Source organism: Pieris rapae, chromosome 16 (assembly GCF_905147795.1).
Source record: "Pieris rapae chromosome 16, ilPieRapa1.1, whole genome shotgun sequence".
In the NCBI taxonomy this organism is placed as follows: Eukaryota; Metazoa; Arthropoda; class Insecta; order Lepidoptera; family Pieridae; genus Pieris; species Pieris rapae.
This window is the reverse complement of record NC_059524.1, coordinates 9242985-9257540: the sequence shown is the minus strand read 5'-3', so window position 1 is coordinate 9257540 and position 14556 is coordinate 9242985. Positions and strand designations below refer to the sequence as shown.

At 32.7% G+C, this 14556-nt stretch overlaps 1 protein-coding gene across 1 annotated transcript; it reads right to left on the bottom strand.

Moving 5' to 3' along the window:
• Positions 1–1299: 1299 nt before the first annotated feature.
• Positions 1300–14180, bottom strand: LOC111000071 (venom acid phosphatase Acph-1). Its single transcript, XM_022269413.2, has 8 exons — positions 14063–14180; positions 8173–8273; positions 7817–7927; positions 4464–4721; positions 3696–3878; positions 3213–3333; positions 2603–2820; positions 1300–2057 (listed from the first exon to the last, which is right to left on the bottom strand). Exons 2-8 carry the CDS (start codon positions 8269–8271, stop codon positions 1887–1889), a joined length of 1161 nt encoding a protein of 386 aa, XP_022125105.2. The 5' UTR covers positions 8272–8273; positions 14063–14180; the 3' UTR covers positions 1300–1886.
• Between the last annotated feature and the right edge of the window lie 376 nt (positions 14181–14556).

The window sequence follows — 14556 nt, the reverse complement described above, 5'->3', positions numbered from 1 at the left end:
TGGGGTTTCAGCTTGGAAGATTACCTCAGAAATTTTTCGTATGACTCGCCAAGAAATGACATGACACTAGTAAAGTTGTATTGTAACATAATGCAAATAAACACATAAAACACGGAAATCATATTTTTAATGTTCAGTAAATCCTTTTCCCATCTGTCCTGGTGCATTTGCAGGTAAATGCGTATGCGTAATGGTAATTTGCTAATTATGGATACGAAACTGACTCGGTGATTAGTAAATGAGGATTTGGACGAGACGTTACATTCTTATTATGAGGTGATTAGTAAATCGATTAATTTGCAACGTATAGCAAAACCTAACTTCGAAACAGAGAGAAATATCGCTTCGGGAGTGAGTGCTATCGACTCAGCACGGTCTGTTTAGTGGGGAAAGAGACCAAACTTTTTTTTTTTTTTTTTTTTTTTTTTTTTTTTGGCGGGGACTGCCGCTGAGCCAGAAACACACGGGGGGTTAGGTTGACTGAGGCAGCGAGTGAGGCAGTCCCCGGCACGGGGGGTTAGGTTGACTGAGGCAGCGAGTGAGGCAGAACCCGGCACGGGGGGTTAGGTTGACTGAGGCAGCGAGTGAGGCAGTCCCCGGCACGGGGGGTTAGGTTGACTGAGGCAGCGAGTGAGGCAGAACCCGTGAATCCCTACTACTTGCGGTTTTTTTAATAGATAGAGTGATTGTGAAGTGGAAGTTTTATATGTATAATAACATCCATTAAATAGTAACGTTAGTAACGAAGTACAGTTATTTTTGAGGTTTCTAATGTGATGTCGTAAATAATTAATTTTTTTCCTTACATTGCAAACGCAGGCTGAATCCTACGAGTTTTATCAAAATAATGTACTAAGTATTGTACACATTGAAGAGCTATACAGAAAAGTCCGTGATGGTATATGTCTATCTCTTATGGATAACCCACACTTTTATATACAACGTTCACAGATTTTCTGTAGTGTATTTAGTATCAGCATTGCACCCGTTCGAAGCCGAGGCGGGTCGCTAGTTAGACTTAAGTTAGAAAGTTGAATTGGTTCGGAAATACTTCAGTGGGCAGCTGGTTCCTCAAAGTAGTGATGCGCAGCAAAAACTGCCTTGAAAAACGCGCTGTTGTGGGACGGCGGACGGCGAGGTGATACGGGTGGAATTTCGAATTCTGCCTCGACGTCCGACGATGAAACTCAGCTGCAGGTATGAATCCGAACAATTCTCTGAACACTTTCCATGGTAAATGCGTTAGAAGATGCACTGTGACCCCATATCTCTATGCTTGTTATTGAAATAAAACTATAGTTTATGCACAACGTAATTAATAGATCAGTTTATTCATATAAAACACAATTTTATTTCAATATTATCTTTTAAGTACATAATATTATGTAGGTACATTCACAAATGTAATTATTTGATAAAATCATTTATACAAAACAATTAGGCTATAGAAATCATGGCTTCATGGCACAATATCATTGTCATATCATGTCATTTATTTAAATTAGTGCTAACAATAGTTTGTTGTTCGAGCTTGATAAACAAAAAAACACATGGCTTATAAAATTATCCTATACAGGACGTAATACACACTATGAATTCAATAAAGACTATGAAAAATTTATTGCTATTTTAATTGATCTTGTTTTGAATCAAATATCAAACTTATGAAATATAAAACCTCTATATCACAGCAACTGCAAAATATAACGGTACATATTAATAAAGTAATTAACTTAATAGCAAGGCACAATGTAAATTTATACGCCTAACATATTATGTAACGATTGACTCTTTAGCATATTGCTCTAAATTAATTGTCAGGCGTTAATTATTACAGTGCAACAGGAACGTAGAGAAAAATTGTAAACTTAAATTACTCATTACTATCACAGCTCAGTCCTAATATCACAAATACTGTAGAACTCCCATTCTGGAAGAACTTGATGACGAGTTGAATTTCTAAACTTGTCGAAATTACAGTAACTTTCCCTTGCGTCGCAGTAGGTGAAGTGCAACTTTTGAAGAGAAGATTCACCGGCTTTCGCCACATATATCGGCTGAAAACATACAACAATTTTATTATATAGAGAAAGATAAAATGAATGTGTATGAACATTAATTTAATGGGACAAAGCTGACATATACAGTATTACCTACGAATTGAACTCGATAATATACTAACAATTTTGAATATTCATTATTTGTCCACGGATATTCATTTTAAAACAGTAAAAAACTATAGACATAATCAATACAGATTTAGATGGAAACTATTTTTACCAGTAAAACCATATCATTTAAATATATCACGAGGCAACTACTACTTCCATACTTGTATATGCCATAATACAACAAACATTAATGTTGTATTTCATATAATTCATTAAACAATAGTTACATTTAAAATAGGCAAAATACATTACATTACGGCCCAGACAGGCTTCTGGAAAAGATCTAAAGAAAATCCCGCTTCCTCAAAATATTTTCCCTTGCTTCTCTTCATTGATGCACAATCTTTAGGAGGCACAGGAAGAGAAGAGCATCTACTTAGTTGAACGATTGAATTTAATCAATTAAAAATATTATTATCTCATAAACTTACAAGCACGCTAAATTCTCCCGTCACCCTCGAACGGAAGAGCTCTAATCCAAAGACAGCACCATACTCTGGAACTGGTTGCTCGTGTTTGGAGACCCCAGTGACTTCCATAAGGGATCCAATGTTGAAGTCATGGGCTGAGTACATATGGAATCTCTTGGTCACGTTCTTCCCGTTAATTATGTCTAACGCCGTCTCAATGAAGTGGTTTAATATAACACCTGGAATTAAACTTATATAAATAATTGTGAAATGTAAACTTACATTGATCACCGGTGAAAGGATATTTTTCAAATTTCAATAACGTTTGTAACATAAATGATAATCTTCCTTAGGATTTATATACAGACTCCATTAAATTACATCTTCGATTAAATTAGAAATTACCAAGAATTATTGAAATATTTATTAAGAATTCGTGAAATCGCTTTACTTACTGCTAGTAAGCTAATTATAGACATATTTTTCCTGCACGGTTTACATAACACACTGTGAACAAAAAGAGAGGTGGAGAATGTCTTGTCAGTCTTTTTTGCTAGCTTTAGACCTTTTTTATTGAAGTTCATACACATAAAACGTAAAGAATGTTTTTATAATTAAAATGCATAATAACCTCCACCAAGACGTCTCATCTCTTCTGTTCTGTAATAAAGCCTGTACGCTAGTTTTGCAGCTTCTCCCAATTTCGGCAGAACCGGTTTTGCCCAGTTTGGTATGTCTAGACCAAGGCTTACCTTGAAAGAGCAAAATAATAAGTTATTGATACTCATAAAGGCTATTTTTTAATAAGTTTCGTAAAATAAATCTGTTATAAAGGATTCGAATACAGTTGTTCCGTGGAACATGATACATGTTTAAAACAAAAAGAATATAAACAAATAACCATGTATTAGAGAGAAGTGTGTCATTATGTTAATAGACGTGTGTAAATTTGACTTTTTCGTGTACATATCAACAGCATTATTTTGTATTAACAAATATAATTTTATTCCGTTTTAATTTATTTGTAAAATATGTAATTTCCACCAGTATAAGGTGACATCATCAATAAAGTAACAAATTCATAACAAGCCTTTGAGTGCCCGGAAGTACTCACCTGACTCTTAAACAAATCGAAGAGGGTCTCAAAAAGAAGCGGATCTTCACTGAAGTCCTTTCCTGTCGTCATCTGCACCAACTTGAAGAGCTCCGTATAGGGTCTGAATTCCTGGTACAGTGATTCAGACTTCGCGATAGCCATTAATTCTTTAAAACGCTTGCAGTTTGAGTAGTAACGGAGCTGAAAATAAAGCTAAAACTTTATGTGGGTTCTAGTAAAATATTTAGCAGTAAATCGTTATTGTAGTTTCATCCTAGATAAATTGGCGGTACCAGTTTTACATTCAAGTTAGTAATACTGAAGTAGAAGGCAACCATTTCAAACTGTAGTGTATATGTCGCAGCCAACTAGCTTAATTAGCCGTTCAATTAAAGGCCTAGTCTTTTAACTAAACAGCGCCGTTTTACTAATGAAACGTCATCGAACCGAATCATTTACCTAGATTTTTGATCAACTGGCTGAACATCTTTCAGGCTGCTAGTTAAACGATACCGTTTAGTTAAACTTCTAGGGTATTAATTGAACGGCTAATTAAGCTAGTGGGCTGCGACATATATACGTAATCATACAACGAACACTTTATTTTTTTGTAGTTTTGTGATACATAAATATCATGTTATAAATATTTTCTTGTAATCGAAAGTCCATCAAATATGAAACTAAATACCTAAACATAACATAATATTGAGGCTGACGGTGTAAACAACATCTAAGAATATTTTTATCTCAATCAAATACGTTTAGACGTAGTATTTAGATACTCACATAATCCTCCTTCAATGGTACGGCTGTGTATGGTACAGGTTGCCAGACTTTGCCGAGCCCATCATCCCATTGCTGCTCAGAATCAGGTGGATAGACAGCAGCCATTGCCATTTGAGCTGTCATTTTTGTCCTCTCCTTGTCAGTGCTTCTTAACATTATCTCATCTTGAAGGTATATACTGGATAAGAGACCATAGCCCTGCGGCCCATATCTTTGTTTAATGAATTTTCCGATTTGGTACGCTCTCCTCTTGCCAGTCTGAAATTATAACCTGGATAAGTTTCAATAGACTTATCAGTACTTATAATAAGCTTCATACCTAATCCGCTGTTTTTCTAGTAATTTTATTTTTTGTTACAATAATTGTCATATAGTTTAGAACAGATAGCTTGCCGGAGCTAGATATATTATATCGTAGTGGACTGATCTGATTATTAAATATTTGTATCAGAAATTTTCTTGTCCATTATAGCAGCTTAAGTGTCTATCCTACACATAATCCGCTATTTGCTAGTATTTTTTTGGTAACCGTATAATTTAATTGCTGTCATATATTTTAGAAAATATAGCTGGTAACATGTAGATATAGCAATATGTATGTAGTGAACATTAATAAATAAATACATATATGAAATAAAATATAATCATTGCCCTTTAAGATGGATTTTTAAAGAGTACTAAAATAAAAAAAACTGCCATGTATCCCCCCCCCTTTCTCTTATCAAGAAAAGTAAGCATAGCTCTCAAATATAATACCTGCATAAATGCATTATTTTTTCGTAGGAATCCTTGAAAATGCATTTTTGTTATCAAGCAAGGACAATGTGTGGGTAATATGTGTAAAAAGGTTACACAATTACTGTTCACAAGATTGGTGACTGCCAAAATATAATAAAGTAAGAACCTCCCCTCCATATACTGTAAGCATTACACTTAGAGACACACAAATCGCCATACTGATAATAGTATTATTATTATTCCTAAGAAACACATCCATATGTGCTGCAGTCAATTTGTTAATCTTATTTGTTTTAAAATGTTACATAATTTTATATACAAAAAAGCGTGTCAGTAATAATATATTAACTATATAACCTAATTACTGACATTGAGAATTTTTACGAGATAACCCGCTGATAAGAAATAGTTGCCACGTGACCTAGTGATACACATATATTCTTATATATATATATATATATATATAATATAATAAATATTTAAATATTATATTTTCGTATTTATGAAAAGTATATCTATAATTATATATAACAAAACTGTTTTAGTCCAGCCCTAATTGATTTAAGTATCGTATATTTCAAATTATAACAGTACTCCATTGTAAACATAACATATCGTGGAAAAAGCATCGATCTCGATTTAAGTATTAAATTTCTGTAATTAATCATAATTAAGTATTCCGTATCCCTGATTAAAGTATCCATATATTGGTTTTATTTATAATAGGGTAATATGTATTTTACGAATTATTTATTATCACTTCGTTGCATTAATATTGCATAATCAGGAAACATATTAAGATGGGAACGGGCGGCCTTTAAATATTTGTCTCAGAAATATTCTTGTCAATTATTGCAGCTTATGATGAGCAAACTTCAAGATAAGGTAGAAGTGCGGTTGCGGAACCTACGGGAGAGGACCTGCATCACATCTGCCAAGGAGCTTTTTACAGTAGCGCAAGAAAGTCGGCAATCGGCAATTCCAGTTCTTAACAACCTTAGCAATATATATAATATAAGCACTACTAGAAAAAGGAGAATTTTTTTGACCATCATATTCAAATTCAAAATCATTCATATAGGTAACCCAATACATATGATCGTCAAAAAAAGATATGAAATACTTCTAATTAAACATTTACTGCCAGTTATCAAAACAAGGGCGTGGAACGGAAAAGAAGATTGGGCAATAATCTCTTGTCCACTCTTTTTATTTGCCAAGTTTTTTGTTTCATTCCCATCATCATCATTCTTTAAATCTCTTATATGGAATGCTTAGAGCGGCTCAAAATAGCGCATAAAAATTTAAATAAAAACCTTTCATTTCAACAAAAACCCTTACTAAAAAATGTTTTTCTACTTATATTATAGTAGTTCTTCTCTTCCGTTCTACGCCTTTGATTTGAGAACTGGCAGTAAATGTAAAATTAGAAGCATTTCATACATATTTCTTTTTTGACGTTCATAAGTGTACATTGATGACGTACCACATGAATAAATGATTTTTGACTTTGACTTTAACTTCATCATCATTTAGTTTGGTTTATTATTATTAATTTATTAGTATTCATTTAGTGCATCTTTCAGTAATTCATTAATTTGGAATAGGTACGTTTATTCGGTACAAGAGAGTCGTGTTTCATACCACACAGCCACAATGCTATTGTGTTTTGGGTTAAGATTCGGTTTCAAAGCAAGACGCCAAACGGTTAGAAGTGGGGCAGTGTTGACACGAATACTACTTTATTTGATTTTAGGCAAGAAATATATTTGTATTTGAGAAAGGTTTTTAAATCTTTTTTATTGAATAAAACCTGCTTTAATTAATGTTTTAATGTAATGTATTTTACAAAAACAATAATTCATTTAAATAGTAGTAGATCATAGATAATTTTTTATAAGTAAAATAATAAAAGGTTAAGTAAAAATAAAGGGTATTATTATTATTAGATTTTTTAAATTATAAATGTTCATTAGATTGTTTTCTTTTTTTTATTATTTCGTATGTGAGTTTTTATTAGATTTGCATTCTTGAAGATTGTGTTTTTGTATATAAATAAAAAATACCTTGTTTAAATTAAAAATGGCGGGCTAGTGGCTTATCCATTGAATTAGCATTTTGCTGAATATTTATGTCGCACAACAATATGAAATTTACTTAATACAAGACAAGACAAGTATTGTATAAAACTTTAGTCTAAAAAAAATTATTGTCTCTTAACCAATTTAAACTTAAATAAGAATGAAAGAAATATATATAGTCTAGGTATACATTCTATTACAAATGATTTTTTTATTGTATGTAATTAAAAAAATGAATTTTCTTTATTGTAACATTATTAAAATGTACACCTACATATTTGTTAAAGTCTTTGGAATGAATAAAAAAGGAGAGACTAGGAAGAGTGATGGTAGGAGGATTTGGAGTCGATCGCCTAGTTGCTGTGATCTGATTAAAACAATAATGGGTCTCAACTCAGTAGCAATAGATCCCTATTGCCCTGAGACAATATGATAAAGCAGTTTGGAGGCAGCAAGTCGACGTATTAGTTAGGGTTGTTCAAGGACCTTCAGTAACGTCTACGTAGAAGTAAAATAATATTATAAAATACATACATTAGTTAATCCTTCCAATCCCTCAATGATTGTTAGTTTCTTTATCTTTTCCTGTTGATCTGACAAAGACAACTCATCAGAATCTGGCGTCCTTTCACCGTGTCTGTTCACCTTCAAATTTCAATGTTAAATGTCAAAAAGTTATTACATATAACTGTGGCAATAATTTATTAAAATAAGGATATAAATCTTGGACTAATTTAAACGATTAAATTTAAATATAAATTTTGCCGACCGAAATTCTGTTTAGCTCATAAATTGGTTCTTTTGTAGACACAGATGGATATTACGAGTCTAAAATATTTTCTACATTACGCAATATTAGGCAATGTATTGTAAAGTAATTAATATCTCACCAGAAATGCCATAAGGAGTTCATTTTCGTCATCTTCATTGATCACGTTACACTGCGCCCAACCTATCACAAAAATGGCTAGCACGATGTACCGGTACATTTCTGTAAAAAATTAGAATAATTATTAGTAAACGAATCGTGAGTAAAGAAGAATGAAGTTCTAGAATGTAATTGAAAAAGAAAGCAAGATAGCAAATCTGACGATTTTTTTTATGATAGTAGATTAATTAGGAGAAATGACACTTCCAATCAATTTTTTGAATACAGTTGGGGTGTGAATTGCTGCCTGATTTCGGAAAATAGTGATGTCAATAAAGGCATCTAATTGTTGTATATAGGGGAGAGTTCATATTATATGCAAGTTAGGTGAATCTCTCTTCTTTAGGATTTTTTTTAAAGAACTGGTGGCAAACGGACTGACGGCGTCTTATGTTAATCTATCCGCCGAATTGGTGCACTCCTTTTTTAAAGGGTGCTAAGCCAAATTGGTTCGGAAATACTTCAGTGGTTCCACATAGTGGTGGTAATTTAAACTGCCTTAAAAACGCTCAGTTGTGGAAGAAATTCTGATTCCTTTAAATTTTAAGAATAGACACATAGTCACACAAGACGAATAATAAGTATAACATGTTTAAATTTGTGTGTATTCGTATGAAGTCAGGAAACCTCGGGACTTGACTTAAAATAACACGACGTAATATATATTTTTACACTGTCTTCCATGGCAGGTAGAAGGAGATCTGACCGCAGACGCACGTCCTGGTTAAGAAACTTGAGACAATGGTCAAAGCACCAAGTCATTGTTGAGAAGAACGTTATTCAAAATAAAAATAGCCATTATGATCAACCTTCGCAAGGAGAAGGCACTATAAGAAGAAGACTGTCTTCCTAGAGTCACGAAAATAATAATATTTATTGATTTCTTAACAGCAAAAGTGTAACAATACGTGAATGTCAATCCACTGAACCTTTTATGTGTTGCAATATAAGTGAAAGGTTATTGACCTTGTTAAAATAAGAATAGATAATTTTTATGTATGCAAAATATTTTTGTTAAAGATAAAACTTTTGTTTACATTTTCTGAGGTAAATAGTTGATATATTTACACAATTTTTATATTTGTATTGGTTTTGGTAGATGTATATTTAGATGAAGAACGTAAATTCAATACGACTCCAAACTTATTTGTTTTGATAGGCCTTGTATATAATTAAACGTATAAAATTATCATTCCTTTTATATAAAACGGTATTTAAGATGTATATTAGAGTAACCTTTGAAAGTTTGTGCTAGCGCCCTTCTTTCAACCCAAACAGTGAGAATCTTGGACTCGAAAATGAGACACTTCCACTGGAATCGCCCACCAATTGCTGCCTTTCAGCTGCAGCTGATCCTCACCTACTCTATTGATCTGGCAGTACCAAACCCATGTATTGGTCTCCAACCATTAATCCGGATCATGCACTCAAGGTGCCCTAGCAATCTTAGTCGAAGAGCCTTCTATTAGCCCATTGTTGTACTAGGCTACCAACTCTTCTATTTCGGCATTGAAACTCTCTATGACCCGGCCTCCTATTTAGTCTCCTGTTTTAGTATCTTGGTTCTGTCACCACAAGCGTCTTCGCCTCTTTCATCGTAAGCTTACAAGCATCACAGCCATACATAAAGACTGGTCGTATACGAGTTTTTATGTTTGTGCTTAGAAGCTTGGATACTAAGACCTTGTGCAGTGCATTTACGTCATCGTATATAGTTTTATTTAAATGTCAGTAACTTTGTTAACTAAGCCGTAAGCCGTATCCCTGGTTTAAAATAAAAGTTTAATTTTATTTTCCAGCCAGTATGAGGTGTTTTAAAATACTCGTAATATAGACATTGAAATTTTAAAATGTTAAACGATTTCTCATTAAATATTCTCCGCTAAAGCTTTAATTAAATATTTATTTCAAACTTATTTTAATATATCAAGTTTGTGATATTGACTAAATAAAAACTCTTGTTATGAAATGCAACTAAAAAGCAACATTAAAATAATATTACAATGGACTTTCTTCGGGTGACAGTGTATGTCAGTGATACTTGCCTGTTATAAAAAAAACTTAAACATGTTCATGAAACAGATTTAACGAAAAACCTAAAAGTTGTAACGCTGATTCTGAAAGTAGCTATAGATATATATTTAAAGTAGCTTGGAACATTTTACTATGCTACCCAAGAGACAGTTCTGTTGTGAATTTTCTCCATATAGGTAACTTCAGATTTCTAGTTATTAGTTTAATTAACAAATTAAAAAGAAGCGTTGATCGTAGAGGGGTGAAAATTAAGGGTTGCATGTATTTTTGTACGCTGTATCATATAAAAATATCTTTTGTGGTGGAGAACAATGAGTGGGACAACAAATACATGTCTGATTTCCAGACCTAACCGATATGCTCACAAAATTTCACAAAAATTGGTCAAGACATTTCGGAGGACGATTACAAAAACCGTGACACTACAATTTTATATATTAGAAATAGAATTGGGAGACTAATTAGTAATTGGGTTAAAGGAAAATTCGAATATAAAAGAAAACTTCTCAATTTTATGAAAGCGAGATTTGTGTAAATCACTCTTTTAAATAGGTCAGTACAAGTTCAGTTAAATGAAAATACACGCTTAAGTTTTTTTAGGGTTTATTATTATTGCCTAAGGATGGTTTTTTAGGGAATGACTAGTTTTATAAAGTATAGTAAGACTTAATAAGACCTTTGAGACTTTGTAGATCACAAAGTGTATAACAGATTGCTTTGTTTTTGTGAACGTAATTTGAATTTGGCACGTATCAACATATGTAAACGCTGTATTTCTCCTTTAGCAACTTTAATATTACTCAATATATGGTCTATACAATATAAATTTCTAGTTAGGTCATTAATAAAGTGTACCAAGTTATTATTTAGAATGTCGTTGTATATCATCTATATTCAATATCTATATCACCGCATATAATAATTCGCTTCTTTATTTTTTAGCTTATGCAAAAGGTTCGGAAATATATATATTAAAAAGCTATATTTGTCAGAATCAAATACAAATTATTAAGCATTGAATTACGGGTACTATAGTGCCACTCGAATCAAAAAATTTTTCTACTGATACGTCGTTGCATCAGTTAATCGGCAAAATATTCTCGCCACGCTTTTTATTTAACCGACTGAACTTGCTTATATCATTTAATATCAGATGAGCCTCTTGCTCGTTTGCCTTTTGTGGAATTTGTGGAACCAGCTGCCGACTTAAGTATTTCCGAACCAATTCGACTTAGGGTCCTTCTAGAAAAGAGCGTACCAATTCTTAAATGGCCGGCAACGCACTCGTGAGCCCTCTGGCATTGAGAGTGTCCATGAGCTGCGGTATCACTTAACATCAGGTGAGCCTCCTGTCCGTTTGCCTCCTGTTCTATAAAAAAAATCCGTTGCTGCGTATTTTAAGGCTTTATATTTCGACAGTTAAATGTTTTTATGTAGGATAAACATTTAGGGTATCAATTTATTTACGGTCACAAAGATCTCGTATTTTAACTCAAAGATTATAAAATGTCTCAGATACAATGTCATCATTTAAGGTTATGATATAGATTTTCAAACTAATTGCAATCTGTTAATAATTAAAACAGCCTTTGTAACGCGTTCACAGATGTAAATGTGGATTTACGCGCGAGAATATAATTACATAACATAATTCGCTTATCTCTGTTTTGATATTTGAATCGGAATAATAAATGTTTAAAGCAGGAACTAAATTATTGCATAATGGCTGTATAAACCGGTTTAAATCTCTCCGAATCAGTGTAACACGTGACGATATCATGAGAGTGACCTACTCATGCGAACCAATGACCTAGCCTTATCATATATACATAATAAAAATATTAAATGATAAATCTAAGAATAACTATGATTATTTACTAGAAATAGGAAGGCTATGCTAGTTTAGAAGGCTAGTTCCTATTTATAAATATACTAGGCCGTTAGTACTGGCAGATATGGAGATAATTATAATTGAGGTTTTAAGGTTTTTTGTGGTAGGTATTTGGGACGCGAATAAAATTTCAATAATGACTTGTCCAAGATTGTGATAGCAAACTTTACCTATTACTAGGATGAATTTGATATAAAGTTAAGGCCCATTTATATACAAATTATATTAGATTGCAAAAAAACATGTATGTATGTAATAACGGCATTACGGACGTAATATGTTTTTCGTATGATATTCGTGGACAGGACATATATAGTTCAAATTTTAGTAGTTTGATTCTAAGAGTACATTTACATTATTTGACTAAATAATGTAAATCATATTTTAAAAGAGTTAGTGTGGAGTTTCTAGCCCATTATTCTCTACAAGAAACTACCTTTTGGAAGGAGCATCGAGAATCATCTCTATAATTTATTTGACGTTCAAAAGTGCAATAATTATAGGTGGTCTAATTGGAATAAATGATTTGATTAATATTCGTAGACGGTACATATATATTTTGTAACATATTTGTAGACTATCATAAACGCTATAACGAATGCCTAATAAAAAACTAAAATCTTCGTGCTAGATGCCGTGCTGGTCAAATTGAATAGTCAATATGACCATTCAGTTCGTAAAACACGTATAATATCTGATATCATATAAATATATGGTTTAGCGGTAGGTAGTATGTGAGCTTGTCAGTGGTACACGTAAGTGAGACTGGTACAATAGCGAGGTATATTAACGGAGACATAAAAAGAAACAACCAAGGGTAAAGATACTTTCAGGTTATGTAGGCATTTCCTTGCATTTTAAACTCCTCAAGAAGAGAAAAAAAGGATCATTCTTAGACAGTATAAAACTATGTTTCTCCATGACATCGACATTCACGGATCCGCCATATTTATAATTACATAATATAACCTGTTATTTAAATGTTCGCGTCGGATTTTTAATGATCCAACATAAGGTATAATTTACATAAAGAAATTACCGGCGAACTATGCGGTGTTTTTATTGATATTTTAATTGTAGTTATAATTGCGCTCCAGTTTGTCGTATGTACTCGTGCCATAGACAACTACATGTTTGTATAGATATACGACGAATATTTATGGCATCCATAGTTTAGACGTCATCCTGAGATCCGGGTACAACTCCCGGGGAAACAATTTTCATTAAATACACGCGATAAAAGATTGAAATTTGCAATTTATTTAACCTTTATTTACTGGTTTGGTGGACAGGAAATGCTCTCAAACGATCTCATTAACTGTGATAACAATTTCAAGCAAAAACAGAGTAGAAGGCTAACAGGGAAAATGGTACAATTTTATGTTTGTTTTAACTTATTGAATCATATGCCAGTAGTTAAAGTAATATTATATCTGTCGTGGTAAAGGATGAAAAAAATGGACAATGGGGAAGAAGGATAAGAAAGTGTCCCAAAAAAAGTAGAAAAAAGATATTCGTTTGAAGTCAGCGGATAGAGAAAGAAAGCCTTGTACAGAGATTTTATTAGAAAATCCTTTACGCGTGAAGAGGTTTCGGTACTGAAGGAACATACAAAGTTTTTAAAACAAATATAAGCTGTTTATTCTACTTTTATAGCGATTGGAAATTAATCGGATTTTATTATTATTAAAGTCGTGTTATGAATTGTGGACGAGGCATTCTTTATGATTTTAAACAAGAAGTTATTATGAAATTTTAAGTGATAACTGACATAATATTAACCACTACATAAGCATGAAAAATTTACAATCTCAAAGGTATTTTAAACATTACATTAATTTGTGAGAAAAAAATTTAAACTATTTCCAAGTAGTTTTAAAGAAATATACACAACTTATCTGCTGAATAATTATTATAATTCACTCACCCAAGGTTGTGAAAAAAACAATTGGTAGCAACACGACTGCGCGTTGTCTGCGCGTGAGTCGCTTTATCCAACTGTCACGGACGTCTTAAAACATTCCTTTTTGTCTCCTCGTGTGCTATTTATCTCTGCTCATCAAGTTTTGAGCACGTATTTTATCAATTAGTTGTGATTAATGAATCAAATTAAGGAAATTTAATAGACATTATTAGTTTTAATAGATATAAAAAAGGACATATCTAACTTTTTTTATATATGAACAAACGAGCCTTTACCGAAAGCCGAACGGAACAGCAATAGAATGGGCCTACTACAGCCCATGGACACCCATATTAGGCACTGCATCGCAGACCAGTACACAATATATTTTCGATAGTTTTATCGCATGGAGACAAGCTGAGAATTGAGTGGTTTGGAGAGGAAGTCAGCCTCTCAGTTAGGACATTTCAAGGTCCTTACTCTGTAACTTTCAATAACAGTAGCAATACCGGCCTTTT